The 13,862-nt window shown below is 43.8% G+C and overlaps 1 protein-coding gene across 7 annotated transcripts in view; it reads right to left on the bottom strand.

Moving 5' to 3' along the window:
- Nucleotides 1-13,581, bottom strand: part of RBM39 (RNA binding motif protein 39) — a 30,449-nt gene extending 16,868 nt beyond the window's left edge. For 4 of the 7 annotated variants that reach the window (XM_051803311.1, XM_051803312.1, XM_051803315.1 and 1 more), the window contains exons 1-5: nucleotides 13,434-13,581; nucleotides 10,408-10,470; nucleotides 8,485-8,534; nucleotides 5,374-5,568; nucleotides 12-77 (exon numbers count right to left, since the gene is read on the bottom strand). In XM_051803311.1, coding sequence (XP_051659271.1) covers nucleotides 12-77; nucleotides 5,374-5,568; nucleotides 8,485-8,534; nucleotides 10,408-10,458 — 362 coding nt within the window. In that variant the 5' untranslated portion in view covers nucleotides 10,459-10,470; nucleotides 13,434-13,581. Of the gene's footprint in view, nucleotides 1-11; nucleotides 78-974; nucleotides 5,348-5,373; nucleotides 5,569-8,484; nucleotides 8,535-10,113; nucleotides 10,385-10,407; nucleotides 10,471-13,433 lie in introns of those variants that run through there. The other 3 variants (XM_051803313.1, XM_051803314.1, XM_051803317.1) reach the window with 2 other exon arrangements.
- Between the last annotated feature and the right edge of the window lie 281 nt (nucleotides 13,582-13,862).

Raw genomic sequence — 13,862 nt, 5'->3', positions numbered from 1 at the left:
AAGTCAGAAACCTTAATTTGATGCTGTGAGGCAGACCAATCTTCCCTCTGATGGCACTGTTGAATTTTGGACCAGAACTACGGCAAAAGAAAAGACAGACATTACTCACCTGAGTACCAAAATTCAGGATTTCCCCTCTGTACTCACATTACACTGCAAGTGCTCACCCACCCTTGCCCCTGAACTGGTCAGCATTTCCATCAGCAGCACCCAATGCATGCATAATATCATCAACAGGATATCAACACATGCAGCACTCCAGACCATAAGGCACGGAATATGCTCCTCTCTCAGCTTCACCTGCATCACAAAACCCCAGAATATGCAGGACTCCAGGAAGTGAATTATGAGCCAGCCACACAGGGCACATTTGTACATGTGAACTATTCTGAGCTACAGTTACAGCTGTAACCATTGCACATGTTTCTGTGTCCACATCAAGTTCTATGTACTGATGATTGCAAAGCATGGCCTGGAGCTCAGCCTCAGAGCTGTGTGCAAAGTGGTGCTGGCAGGATTACTTGCTCAAGTGTAACGTTTTAAAATCAAAAGTTTCATGAAATTTAAGGTGCAAGAAGAAACCAAAGTAGCTCCCTGCAGACATCTGTAAGGGACACATTCACTAATGTTGCCTCAGCTCTCGCCACTGAAGTGCTACAAATATGCCAATGAAGCTTCCTAAAGTTCTTAATGGCCACCAAACCACAGAAGCAGTGAACCCAGCAGTTAGCCCTATATACAGACATGGAACCACAGAAGGAATCCAACCTCTTGGCTGAATCTAATTTTAGTTCTCCAGGCTTCACAAAGTCTGTTAGAACAAACTGTAACCTGCCCTTTACTTCCATGTTAAGGACAGTCCTCACTAGGTAACGTGGCACATGGGGACAGCCTGTGACACGGGCAGTAGGACTCATCCCATCGTGTTCTCCCTGAACTTGATGTCCTGGTAGATACAAGGCAAAGAACAACACCTGTTAACATTCTTCCTGTATCTCCACCGAGCAGAGGCACTGCTGCACAGACTGAATGCTGTGCACTGGGGCTTTGGCTTTCCATCTGCACACAATTGATTCTTTCTGTTGTAGCTACAATTTGATGTGAAACACCCTGAAAGACACGGCGGGCTGAAGACATTAAGAAGTCTTCCACTAAATCCATTTGGCCAGGCAATTTGTCTGAAAAACATCTTCTTGCTCCTCAGTGGAGCAGTAATGCTTATAGTGAAACTCAGCATCCACAGCAAGGAGGAGGATGCCCATTTTTAAACATGTCATGACACAGGTGGAAGTAGTGGGCCAAGATCCAAAACCGTGCTGGCCAGGTTAAAGCAAGGGAAATATGGCCCTGTACAACACTGGAAAAAAAATAAAGAAAAAAGACCATTTAGAAACTACTTATTAAGAACAGAGAAAATAAGACACAAAACACAGGCACGTGTTGAGATGAGATCGCTATTGATCAAACCCAGAATTTTCTGCCTAGGATAAATTACTCCATTTCCTACTCAAGTCCAGACAAATGACTGCTCGGAGCATCCATTCAGGTTCTCCAGTATCTGAGAAACTGCTGAAAGCTGCACCTGGAAATGCTGGTACTGATTCCAGAGGCCAACTTCTTACCAAACATGGGACTACCCTGCACCTTCACACCTCCCAGTATAGAACGTGGTGTTCTCCAGTTCAAATCAAATGCAGCCAGACACACCAATTACAGTAATTCCAGAATACTAACATGCAGACCAACTAAACAATAGTAAATAATTATGAGTTTTTAAGGAAATGGTGAAAGAAATGTTTTGTTTGTCTAAATCTAATGAAAAGAATCCCCAAAACACAAATAATTGATAAGTAACACAGTAACAGTATTCAAATACATGCACAGCTTCCCAAGGGGGAGGGAGAGAAAAGGAAAAAAGTGGGGGGAAAAACGCACGACCCACTACAACTCCAAAAATCTCTTTTCCATTTTCACTCAATTAGTAGTACCTTCCTTACATGATTCCATGAAACACTGACAAACCCCAGTGACCTAAAGCCATCCCAGGCTGAGCACAAAGCTGCCTAGGGCAAGGTGACAGCCCAAGTTACCTTCTCAAGATCCCTTTTCAGCAGTGTTCTGCAGGATGCACTTCCCTTTGTTTTTCCAAGGAGACCTGCTTGTAAAGCTGTAGATCTCAGGGAAAGCTGCTTCGCTCCTACGGCCCCTACAGCTGCTGCCCAGCTCCTGCTATCATGCAAGGCAGCACCATGTCACAAGCAATTCATCTTTATGTCTAGGAGTCCCCTTGTCCATAAGCCAAAGGCCCTCAGTCCATAGGGACATGCCTTCCCAAACCTGCATGATGCCACACAGCCCAACAGCAGTCAGGTCAGAAGACAGCCAGCAAATTATCAGCTCTTACCTGCTAATTCTTACTCAAGACTCCAACAAAACAGTGTTGGACAAGGCAAACTTTGGCAAACAAAGTCCGAGGCATCATGATGAACTTTCAGTCCTCATGTAATACATCTGTTTTCCCGACAGCTTTGTCCAAATTCTTGGTTTCAGAATAGAAACAGGATGGTCTAAGTGACTTCTACTGTACATTAGCAGTGTCTGTGATTTGCCAGACAGATGTCTAAGCAAGAATACCCAGTCAAGTTCTTTCTACTAAGAGACCTAATAATGTAGCTGTAAAACACTTACAGAACAACATGCGTGAGAATAACATTAGAAAAAAACCCTGTCAACATTAAGCAATGCAAGCCAGTCACCCTATTTTAAAAAGTTGAAGCATTTAACCACTTTCTAAAGCTTAACAAATTCCAAGGTTTCAGGCTCTCTGTGGCACTCTCTTCTCCATACTAGACTTTTTCTTCTCACTGTTGCTGAGATGCCTCTTAACTGCTCCAGCAGCAAGAACATTTCAGTTTACAGGCATCAGCTTGAAAAGGAGCCTTTATAAAGCAAATGAGAAAGATCACAAGGAGGAGAAAGAGTAACAAATAAGATAAAACAGAAACCATAATGCATTTTGATCTACATGCTGCCCCAGCCAGCAAGAGTACTCTGGCAGTTACTTTCGAAATGCTGAGCTGATGGCACTGATACAGAGACAATTTCTTCAAATGAAAGCACCAGTTCTGGTGATCCAAAGTTATCTGATTGAAAGGCAGCCAGTGGTGCAGGAGGCTTCATCTCCAAAACTCCTGTCTCCCTGAGTCAATGTCTCATACAGATTTAAAGGTGGGTGTCTGCATTTGAAGAGTAACAAACAGGAAATTAGGAGCTCTCCACTCTTGTATCTTCTGAGGCCCTTCTCTTTCACACTTCTTGAGACAAAACTAGAATTTGGGAATCACAGTGGCATATGTATTACTTCAATAGCACCATCCATGATCTACAAGTGACTGACAGCAGACTGCTTGCTGACTGCCAACAGTCAACAGCAGTCCCTCTGGGATACATGTGCCTGCCCTGTTACCAGTCTTCCACTAAACCATTTCAAACACTGAAATTCTACTTGGTTAAATGAAAGCAACAATCTGGCAACTGCAGCAGAACTACCAAACAAATAAGCACAACCATGTATCCTCAGGGCATACCAGACCATCTCAGCTTCTTGTTCACTGTATTTCCAGAGAAATCACCCAGAACAGCTACAGAAGTGTCAGAATAGGGAAAAAGAACCCTCACAATCATTTACCTTTCTGGTATAATGTATCTCAATGCATTAGAACAGGCATGGGTTATTGCACTTTCAATCTCTACTTGAGGAAATTATTTTGGAAGACCAGAACACTGGAACTTCCAAATTTCTCTAGCTGAAGAACCTTCTCACCCAGTGACAACAAAATACCAAGGAACAAAACTCTCCAACGCAGCCGGGAAAATGCAGCAACTCCCAACTATGTGAAGAGAGGAATGACATCCTCCCCCTGCACCACCGCACCGGAGGGGAGGCTGTCAGGCTCACACATGGAAGGCTCAAGTTTTGGATCAAGGTCCTCTGTGTCTGGAGCCACAACAGTGGCACTGGCACAACCCAACCAGCTACTGTAACCTTACAGGCAGCAAAGAGTTGTAGGAAAGCAAGCCAACTGTGCACTGCTGAAATCTTCAGAGCTGAAGCCCAGAGCAGCACACACAGGCTCTGCCCAGCCTGGCACTGGAGACAAAGGAAAAGCGGGGATGAGAAGCTCTGTGACCCCCACGGGCACAGGATGCCACTGCACCTCAGCAGAGCCTGGAGCTGCAGTAAGTTCTCATTATCAGAATGCCCACATCCAGATGACTTAGCACAAACTGAGACTCTGAGACCTCAGGCAGTTTTGTTTGCATTCCAAGAGTACAAAAGAGAATACGTTTGCTGGATTGGGACCCAGCCAAGAAAAACATTCATGTACTAAAACTGTGCAAGCCTGCAATTTATCAGAAGATAAACACTGTCTGCTCAAACACCTTGAGAGATATCTTCATCACAGATGACATTACATGTTATGGTTTAAAAAATACATCCTTTCCAATTGCCTACTTTTTACGGGACCTTGCATTCCCAGACTTGGCAACAGCTGAGAGGAGTCCTGGACAACAGCAGACACAAGGAGCAGCCTCAGGTTATTAACTACAGTCAACCATATACACCAGTTCTCACTGGTTTTCTGCAAAGAGGCAACAGGAAGCGAAGGGGAGAGCGGGAATACAAACCATCAGAAACAAATACTGATGAAAAAAATGTCTTTTGAGAATTGATTTACAACTGCCAGGAACTACTTACAGCAGAGGTTATGTCAAACTAAATATCTGAGAGGATCAAAGAGTTCTTTCACAGCTTCTAGACAAGTCTGACAAAAAGCAGGGCAAATATGCAATGCATGGGCATTTCGAAGACAAGATGCTTCCAGTTTGGATGCATAAAGGTGGGGTGTCTTTATGGGAATATGCATTTACGGAGTAAAGTGTTTAAGAGCAGCAAGACCGTAAAAATCTTCAGTAATACAAAAACAAGGGTTTATGAGTTTGTAATCAAAGTCACAGACTACTATTCACTTTTTGACAGCTAAGCTGTCAAGTTTTATACTGAAGACAGTTTGGACAAGTAGGGAACTTGCTTGTTACTTTGATTTTGTGATAAATTTGGTTTTCCAGTCAGCTGTACACATTCTTTCATTGCTTTTACATCTTTCATTTTGGCTCAGAATGAAAACCAGCAGAAGGGGGATATGTTACTGTCCTCCTCTTTTCCATGCTGTGTTTATTGACATTCTTCAAACTCAGTCTCTCACCCTCTGAGATTATTAGTGACCCATTTAGAAAGCAGAAAGTGAAACTTGAGGCTTCCCCATCACACCACTGAAGCAGCCCCCATGCACCTCGACACAAATAACCTACTAGGGGCTCCTGTAGCGGCCTCTGAACCTGCGGTCTCTGCTCCTGGACCGGCTGCGTCTGCGTTCTTTGCTCCTGCTCCGCTTCCTTTCCCGGCTCCTGCTCTTCTTCCGCTCCCGGTCCCGGCTCCGTTTGCGTTCCTTACTCCTGCTTCTCTTTCTGTCATGGCTTCGACTTCGGCTCTTGCTCTTTTTTCTCCTGAGGAAAAACCCACAACTTCGGTTATGCCCATAGCTCAGTGTTATTTACCCCAAATCCCACAGTTCCCCCAACCTGATGTCAAAGACATTGACAGGAGAAGTTTCCACCTGTTAATATTTATATGTTTTTTTTGTTAAGTGGGTGGTTAAGCATGCCAGCAATCTTCTATCACTATAAAGTCCACAACAACACAGCTTTATTTTAAATTTCATAATTGCTAGAGAACGCTTCCAGAAGAGTAAAAGGACTAAAAAACCATTTCCTGTGTTGGATCTACTACATACCAGCTGCAGTACTTCATGTGGCTTTCAACCACACTTTAAACTCAGTATCAAGATTCTAAGATCAAATTATACTTTTACAGCAAAGTAAAACAAAACAACCAAAATAGAAAGACCCAAGTCTGAGGGAAAGGAAGGATGGTTAATATTCCCCACCATCACTCAACACACTGCTGAAGAGTTTTTCTTCCCTACTTGCTACTCCTGCTCATAAGCCACTTGCTTTTTTAAGTCCATGCTTGTCACAGGTTTGGGTCAAAACTGCAGATCTTCGTAGCTTTAACCATTTACTTAGAAAATCTAATCTTTTAAGATCTGTAAGTCAACTATACCTCATATCTGAAAACCAGTGAGCAACTGTTCCATTCTTGGCATTTGCATTATTTGTGAATTTTTTCCCTCTATCTCAGCCTCAGACCACCAAAGCTTACAGTCCCCTAGTTTTTAAAATATATACGTATGTATACATAAAACACATGGTAAACAGATGCTCAAGCCATTACTTAAGACAGCAAAATAATCAATTTTGCTGCTAAACTTCTGAAGTTTGAAACGTCCTTTGTTCCTCAATTTTTCCTTCTGATTGCATACACCATGTTTTTTCAAAGTGGTCACTCATACACCTAAAAACTTCTTTTTAAAAAGAGCATGTGGATTACAAAAGGTTCATTACTGTTATTTTCTATGGCCATGAAGAAAATGAGACTTCTAGTTAGTTTCCATTTCTTAAGTAAAAAGTCTCTCACTTGCCACACCGAACTAAGCCTAATCATCACTAGCAGCTTTTGCTCTCCAATCTCTACCTAGGAAGATCTATTAAAACTATCTTAGTATTTGTCTCTGAAGACAAACATTTTGTGATTAGGTTTTAAACACTGGAATATTTAGTTTTTTCCACCAGTTTCTCTAATATTTTTGTAAGGACAGAGAAGCTGCTGCATCAAACCCCGATACCAGAAGTCTCACAACCTCCAATAGTTCTCTATTTCTGGGTGGTGTTATCAGTGTCACTGACTCACACGTCCTGCTGTAATGCAGTTTGGGATGGCCAGGCATGCAGTATCCCTCCTCTCTAGGACCCATCACTTACCAACATTTCCCCAAGTTAACCCTAAAACACCATCATAAAAGCTCTGAAAAATCCTCCCTGTAGCTCGCTATCCTGCCCAGAACCAGTAAGTGGTAACTGCAGCCACTCCCTATCAGACAGGGAGCTGAACCCCCTGTGCGGGCAAAGACTGCCAAGAGTCCAGACCCACACTGAGCCTCCAAACCAGGACTGACCTGGACATACAGTACAGACATCCAGGAAGAATGCAGATTCTTAATCCTTCTCATTACTAACATGGACATTTAATATCATTTGACAATTACTGAAACCTGCAGCTGTTTTTTTTAACTTGCTGATTTTTGCTGTGGATTTTCTTGACAGTTTGAATCTTATTTCAGTATTTGCCCAACTGAAGCAGATACAGAATATCATCTGCATATAATTTAATTGATTTAAAGCACAGCAAGAAGTCTTGCAAAGCCTAAATATACCTTTGTCTTCAGCAACAGAAGACACTGTCACGAGTCACAAACAAAAGAGCGCAATTCGTTCTTTAAAGATTATGTGGAACAGCAGCTCTATGAAAATGAACTTCTAGGGCTTAAAAATATTGGGAGCAGTTGCTTTTGCTGGAATTTTAGGAGTCCTAGGATTTAGCATGAGAAGGATGTTCACAGTATTGTTTAGAACACAGATAAGGTATAATCGATTTTAGATTATTTGATTACAACTAAAGCCTGACCTTGGAATTGGACTTATAATTCCCCAAATATCCATACACCTGGGATAAAACTTTCTTTGGATCCCTTCAGCATGTCATCTGCATGATTTCAGAAGGTGACAACAGCACATGCTGACTTCTTAAGATAGCTGTGTATTACAAAAATGCACTGCTTTCTGCTTAGTCAAATATCACTCTAAAAATTTGTCTTTTTACATCAATTACCTCATCACCAAATGACGCTTGTAAGGTACAGAATTTATTTTACAGACTTAAAAACCTTCCGTTTATTTGGGGTATTTAATAGACTCTTACATAAGGCATTTTTCCTCAAATTCCCGGTTTCATTCCAGACTGCTTGGGGCATCAGAAGGTGTTCAGATTCTGGAATTATGCTTGCTGAAGAAGGTGGGCTTGTACTCTTGTTTTTCAAAAAAGTTTTCAAAGGTGGGGATGCAGAGAAGAGAGGGAGGGGATTCAGTACCCTAAACCTTTTCAAGAAAGCACTGGTATCTTTAAATGCTTTGCACTGCTTCAAATCACATTCTACAATAAATTCTACAACAAATACACTTTTAAAATGCAAAATCCACTGCATAGCTAAAGTAACAAAAAAAATTAAATATGCTGAACATACTAAGTCTGTATTTCTATCTGATGTTAATTAAATGTTTCCACACTTCGATGACATCAGCTGCAAGGGTTTTAACTACATTTGTAAATAAAAGACTTCCTAATTGCTGCAACTGCAAACACCAAGCTTTGTTATTTTAGTTCCATAAATACTACTGACATGCATTCCCAGGTTCACAAAACTCAGCAGCCTCTCCCCAAAAGTACAGAACTGAGACAACACTCACTTCTTGCTGCGCTCTTCGTGGCCATTGGCACTGCTCAATTTGTTCTCATCCTAAGCAGGGTTGATAGAAGAACATCGTGAGGACGAAGTGGAAACATTTCAAGTGGTCAAAGGGTAATGGGAATAGGAATAAGAAAATAAAAACAAAAATTTTAATACTAAATTACTTGTTTACAGCTTAATTTGGAAAGCTTTAGAATATTTAGGTAGGCATGTTTAACCACTTTGCTGCTTAAATTTAAGTCATACTATTACAAAATACAAGACTTACATCATTTAAAAGTGTATATTAAATTGTAGATACTTCCTTACATGGTTTAGAGAGCAAGTTATCCTGTAGAATTCAGCACTCAAGTGGTTAAATGTTATTTCTATAAAATGTAAGAGGAAGTTTGAGGTCTGTGTTTGTGTGCCCCTCTGATCAGTACCAAGGCTATATCTCTGCCTAAGCCCCGGGGCTGTGCTAGCAGCCAGCCACTATGGATTTCCTATGGATTTCCTGTGACCGATGCCATTCCCGAGATCTTCGCTCATTTTCGTTGAAGGGTTGTAAGAGCTTGATGTCACCTCTGTCACACATCTCGCCCTGAAGCAAACAGGGATTCACACTGCTTTAGTAACGTCGACTCCCAAGAAAGTCATCAATAATCCACCAGTCCAGCCTAAACATTCCCTATTTCCATACCTGTTTACATGGAAAATATCCATGTTAAGCCAGGACACAAGAATTTTAACATAATAGTTTACAAATTTCTCTTCAAGATGTAAAAGTAACTGCTAAATATTACATAAACTAAATATACATTTAAAACTTACAAATGCTCATCCAAAATTCATTACACGGTTGTAATAAACACTGCAAAATAGACTAACAATAGCTGCTATATAATTTATATACTGGCTTTACAGTTTAATCACATTGGTTACATCAAAAGTACAATTCCTAGGTGACTTAAAGTTAATATACATTTCTTTCAAAACCAGTGCTAAAGCATGCAGACTGTTCATACTTCACCACCATTTGGTGGAAAACAAAAAAAGACAGTATTCATTTGCTGCTGGTTTAAGTAGACATCACTATGCTAATTGATAAAAATTTCACATAAAAATTGACATTTCCTAATTAAACAACTAGGACAGAAGAATACAAGAGCTTATTTTAGAATGACACCGCAGTCTGTGATACTGTCTTTTACTTGCTAAGAACATTCTACTCAGGGATCCAAGAATTTCCGTAAATTCGTTCACTCAGCAATTGATTTTCATCTGCCCTGTTGAAAGATTAACCGCCAGCAGCTTCTGCATTAAAAGCAAGTCCCACTCTTCTTGCACTGAGCAGACTGTTCAAATATTTACTTGCCATGGGACTGGTGAAAAGGTTATTCTTGGAACCCTGCTGTTTTCCCAAATCACTGCATTCACCTTGTTGCTATACCAAACTAGACCTGGCCATTTTAGAGGAGAGGTTTTAGGATTCTTGGTTTGGGGGGTTGGTTTGGTTTTTTTTTTTCTGTTTTGTTTTGGTTTTGTTTGGTTGGTTTTTGGGTGGGTGGTTTTTTTGTTTTGTTTTGGTTGTATTTTTTTTTAACCTAGGGGACCACGGTACAGCGATACGTCACTCAATTACTACCTTATGATTGACAGTTCACACTGGAATCAAAGGTGAATTCATGGGAGTAGAGGTGAGATATCGTTAGGCAAGTCTACAAAGAGAGATAGATGGGCATTTATTCATCACGCTGAAGTGAAACTACTGCACAATATAATTACATTAACAGTATAAATTAACTTGAAAGTTACATGTAATGCATGTCCAATAAGATAAATCATGAGGGCTCCAGGGATGTTAGTTTACAGTTCAGCAGTAGTTTCATGAATAATGCTAAATTAAGGTAAACACAACTTCATGGCACATTTTTCTCACCTTCTTGTAAGGAGCTTCAAGCATTGCCTCAATATCAATATCATCAGCCATTTTTCAGGGCACCTAAAAGAAGAAGCAAAATCCACCTGAGTTGGAAAACACCATTGTGCTTAATATTCCAAAAGTTTTTGCTTAAGAGGTCATCCCTGCATTGGCTTAAATTCAGTGAGTAGTGCCTCAGTAGGTGTTTCCAAGGAGAACTGGAAGGAAGCTTTGCCCAGTGAGATGATAAGAACGTGCTCAAAGCAATTACAGCTGCGAACAACAAAACGCGCTTGAACACCACGAGCCAGCGGAACCCCCTGAGGGATCCCCCCAATTCCTTCACAAGGAGCACAGAGCAGTAGTGACACAGACACGGGGCTGGGGCCATCTTGAGAAGTGCTGCAGCTTGACCCAAGGACACAAAGCACTCGTGCAAACCTGCTCAGCCTCCCAGCCCTGGCACCGACCCGAGGGTGTGGGCACCAAGGCCCTTGGAGCAATGCAGCCTCCTGCGTAAGGGGGCACAGAGGAACAGCCGTGATCCCAGCACTGGGAGCTACTAGAGCACACACAAGGTCCATCCCGGCTGGAACTTGGCTCGGACAAAAGAGGCCCACCATACCAGGTGACACTAGTCACCACAAACTCTTTGGATTCAGTTGTTCCTCTTATTTTCCAACTTCAACCCCTTATGGTAATTTTATGTTCACTATACTCTGAACCTCTCTGACACTTGATTTCCTCTCCCTATGCAGGTCTGCTATTAAGAACCTCGAGACTCCTGGTATTACAGACACTCAACTTCCTCAAATCTCTTAAGTAAAGTTTCTCTTCTTTTTCTTTCTTAAGTTCACAAACAGCCAGTCCTCTACATCCCGGTCAGACAGCCCAACAGTGAGGATTTCCCTGCACGTGAGCAATGAAATGGATTTTTAAACATACAGGTTAATTCTGGAACCTCGTTTCCAGGCACTGTTGCAGGAACTGCACTGTCCTGCAACTTGGGCAGAATAATGAAACTGCTCCAACACTTTAAGATCCTCTAAAATGGTCACTTTTAACTCCATAAATGAGAATGCTTTCCCAGAGCTGCAGCACATCCCACCACGGCCCAGGAATACAATCCAGAATAAAACACAACCCTTAAGCAGTATCACAGCACTGGAAGTTCACACTCAATTACTTAACCGAGGCACACTGACCTCATTTTCAAGTTATGACCTGTTGGGATACAGTGCCATCACTTACAGGTATCATCACCTTCATTAGCTCAGCTCGTTAGAGCAGGGTGCCAATAACACCCAGGGTGTGGGTTTGACCCCCTACAGGCCATTCACTTAAGAGCTGGACTTGATGCTCTTTGTGGGTCTCTTCCAACTCAGAATATTCTGTGATTCGTTGATGTGTAATGGCTCAATTTTATTTTTTACTGGAGTATTTACACTCAGCTTTTCAAGATAGCTCCATACAGGCATGTGACTTAATTCACTGCTGTTCTGCCAGCATGTGGGATGAGTAAGTACATCGGTGTGACTAAGGGCCATGAAAAAGTTCCAGGCCAAACCCAGGATTCTACAAAAGAATTCCCACTAGTGACAACTCCCACCCATAATCACATTTCCAGATGTGTAATTCAGGCAACACATCCAGCTGCACTTGGGGATCTTTCACCCTGCAGAGGGTCGGCTGTAACACAGACCATCAAACCCTGAGTGGGGTGGAAAAGCACAGAGGGAACAACTATCACTGCATCCCCCCAAAAGACGAGGGATGAACTGTCATCCGGTAGGTTCAAAACAAAGGTCCTCATTCACAAAGCATTTAGCCACTGAATTCACTGTCAGCAGCCGCTGTGGATCCTAACAAAGGGGGGAAAAAAGCACATGCAGTGCTCAAAAAACCCAAAACAAAAAAAGCACAAAAGTTTACAGAAAAAGCTTTTCATAAACAAAGAAGTGCCTCGTGATCCTGAGCCACAACGAGCTGACAATTAAGCACACAGAGAGAAGTGTCACTGTGCCACTGCCCTGTTCCCATTCTTTCTTTGGCATTGACTTCTGGTCACCACCATTGACAATCTCCTGAGCTGCACTCCGGCCTCACACCGGGAATCTGTGCCCTTTGTACTCTGCACAAAACACTTCCACTGGGATAATGCCGTGTTATTATCAGAGTACCTTCTGTCCACACACCACAGCCCTGTTATCAACCCAGCAATGCATACAATGCTTATAATGATGCTATACGTAGAGTTGATATTCTTTCTAAAAAAATCACAGATAAAAGCCCTTATTAATTTCAACTGAGTAGAAAATCATGACAAATTTTCAAGTACCTTTTACTGAACACTGAAGCTCAAAATAATTATCCTAAAAGCCTTTCAGCTTCCTAAAAAAAACCCTACATAGGCCTGGCATTTCTGCAGAGGGGAAAAAAAAAATAACACCATCACCAAATCAGACCAACAAAAAAATATCAACAAAAATCCGTTCCAAAAGTATCAAAAAAACCAAGGAATGAACCTCCCTTGAAATTCCGTGAATCTAGAGGAAACCTAAAGGATATGAAATTCACTGTAACTGATCTAGTTCTATTTCTGAACAGAAATACTCTTTTTGCTGTGCTATATGGCACAAAAGGAATTAAAAGCGTCCGTCCTCTAAATTACTTCCTTTAGAAACCCAACAAATGACAATTCAGACCGTTTTCCACGGGAGTCTCACGGGAAAACACCAAAGAAGTTTAGGGCGGACGGGAAGGGAGCGCTGGCCCCTCCGCAGGCCCCGCCGCTCCCCGAGGCCGCTCCCGCCGCGGGGGGCCGGGGCGGGGCAGGGCCGCGCCGGGGGAGCCGGGAAGCGCCGGGCAGGGCCGCGGCCCGGGAATACGCGGGCGGCACCACCGGGCCGCGGCTCGGGGGCCGCGGGCGCTGCGGGCCCTGCGGGTGCGGGGCGGCCACGGCGGCGGGGGGGGGGCGCAGCCACGGCCCCCGGCGGGGCAGGCCCGGCGCGGCCGGCGGTGGGCGCGGGTCCGCCCGTAGTTACCTGCGCCGCGGGCGGTGCGATCCTCGCTCGGGCCCCGGTCTGGCAGCGGCGGCTCCGGCGTCACTGCGCTGGTGGCGGTGGGGGATGGGCCCGAGGGCTCAGGCGCCCTCTCCAGGCGTCTGAACCAGGGACGGACGGCGGCGCTGGGGCGGCGCCGGGACGGCGGACGGCGTGGGCGGCTCGGCCGCGGTGGCGGGCAGTGGCAGTACCGGTGGCGCTGCCGGGGCGGCCCCGCTGCGGCTGCTCCCGAAATGGCGCCCGGCCGCTCGCGGCTCCGCTGGCACGGGGGCGCCTAGCGCTGCGCGCAGGGGCTCTCGCGAGACTCGCGGGCTCATACAGCCCCGCGCGCCCGTGCCCGCGTCTCGCGAGAGGTCACGCCCGGAAGCCGGCGCAACTCGACCTCTCGCGAGACTTGGGCGGGCAGGTGGT

This window comes from Manacus candei, unplaced genomic scaffold (genome assembly GCF_025592945.1).
Source record: "Manacus candei isolate 608988 ecotype Guabito, Panama unplaced genomic scaffold, ASM2559294v1 h1tg000057l, whole genome shotgun sequence".
In the NCBI taxonomy this organism is placed as follows: Eukaryota; Metazoa; Chordata; class Aves; order Passeriformes; family Pipridae; genus Manacus; species Manacus candei.
Note: the sequence above shows the minus strand (reverse complement) of the source record. Positions and strands in the feature narration are given on the sequence as shown.